Consider the following 312-nt stretch of genomic DNA (forward strand, 5'->3'; position numbering starts at 1 on the left):
AATGGCTCACTATTTGGCAGCCGCGAGCCCGGCCCTCGGCGGCGCCGCGGGGCGGCGGGAGGGGCCCCGCCGCGGGCCGACCGGGCGGCGCGGGGGCCCGGCGGGGGCGAAACGGAGCGTTACCTGCAGGGTACTCGACGTGAGTGAGGGAGACCGGCCGCCACGGCGCGGGCAGCGAGCACTCGCCGACTGCGGCCATCTTACCCGGATACCGGGCCGGGCCGCCGCGGCCAATCGGGGCGCGCTTAAGGGGCGGTGCGGCCAATGGGCGGGGGCGCGGGGAGCGGCGGGCCAATGGCGGCGCGCGGCAGG

At 79.2% G+C, this 312-nt stretch overlaps 1 protein-coding gene across 1 annotated transcript in view; it reads right to left on the bottom strand.

Moving 5' to 3' along the window:
- Nucleotides 1-224, bottom strand: part of DOLPP1 (dolichyldiphosphatase 1) — a 16,750-nt gene extending 16,526 nt beyond the window's left edge. The window contains exon 1 of the mRNA XM_027649862.1: nucleotides 124-224. Within this exon, the coding sequence (XP_027505663.1) occupies nucleotides 124-199 (76 nt within the window). The 5' untranslated portion in view covers nucleotides 200-224. The remainder of the gene's footprint in view (nucleotides 1-123) is intronic.
- Nucleotides 225-312: the final 88 nt, after the last annotated feature.

The sequence above is a fragment of the Corapipo altera genome, unplaced genomic scaffold, assembly GCF_003945725.1.
Source record: "Corapipo altera isolate COAL_440 unplaced genomic scaffold, ASM394572v1 268, whole genome shotgun sequence".
In the NCBI taxonomy this organism is placed as follows: domain Eukaryota; kingdom Metazoa; phylum Chordata; class Aves; order Passeriformes; family Pipridae; genus Corapipo; species Corapipo altera.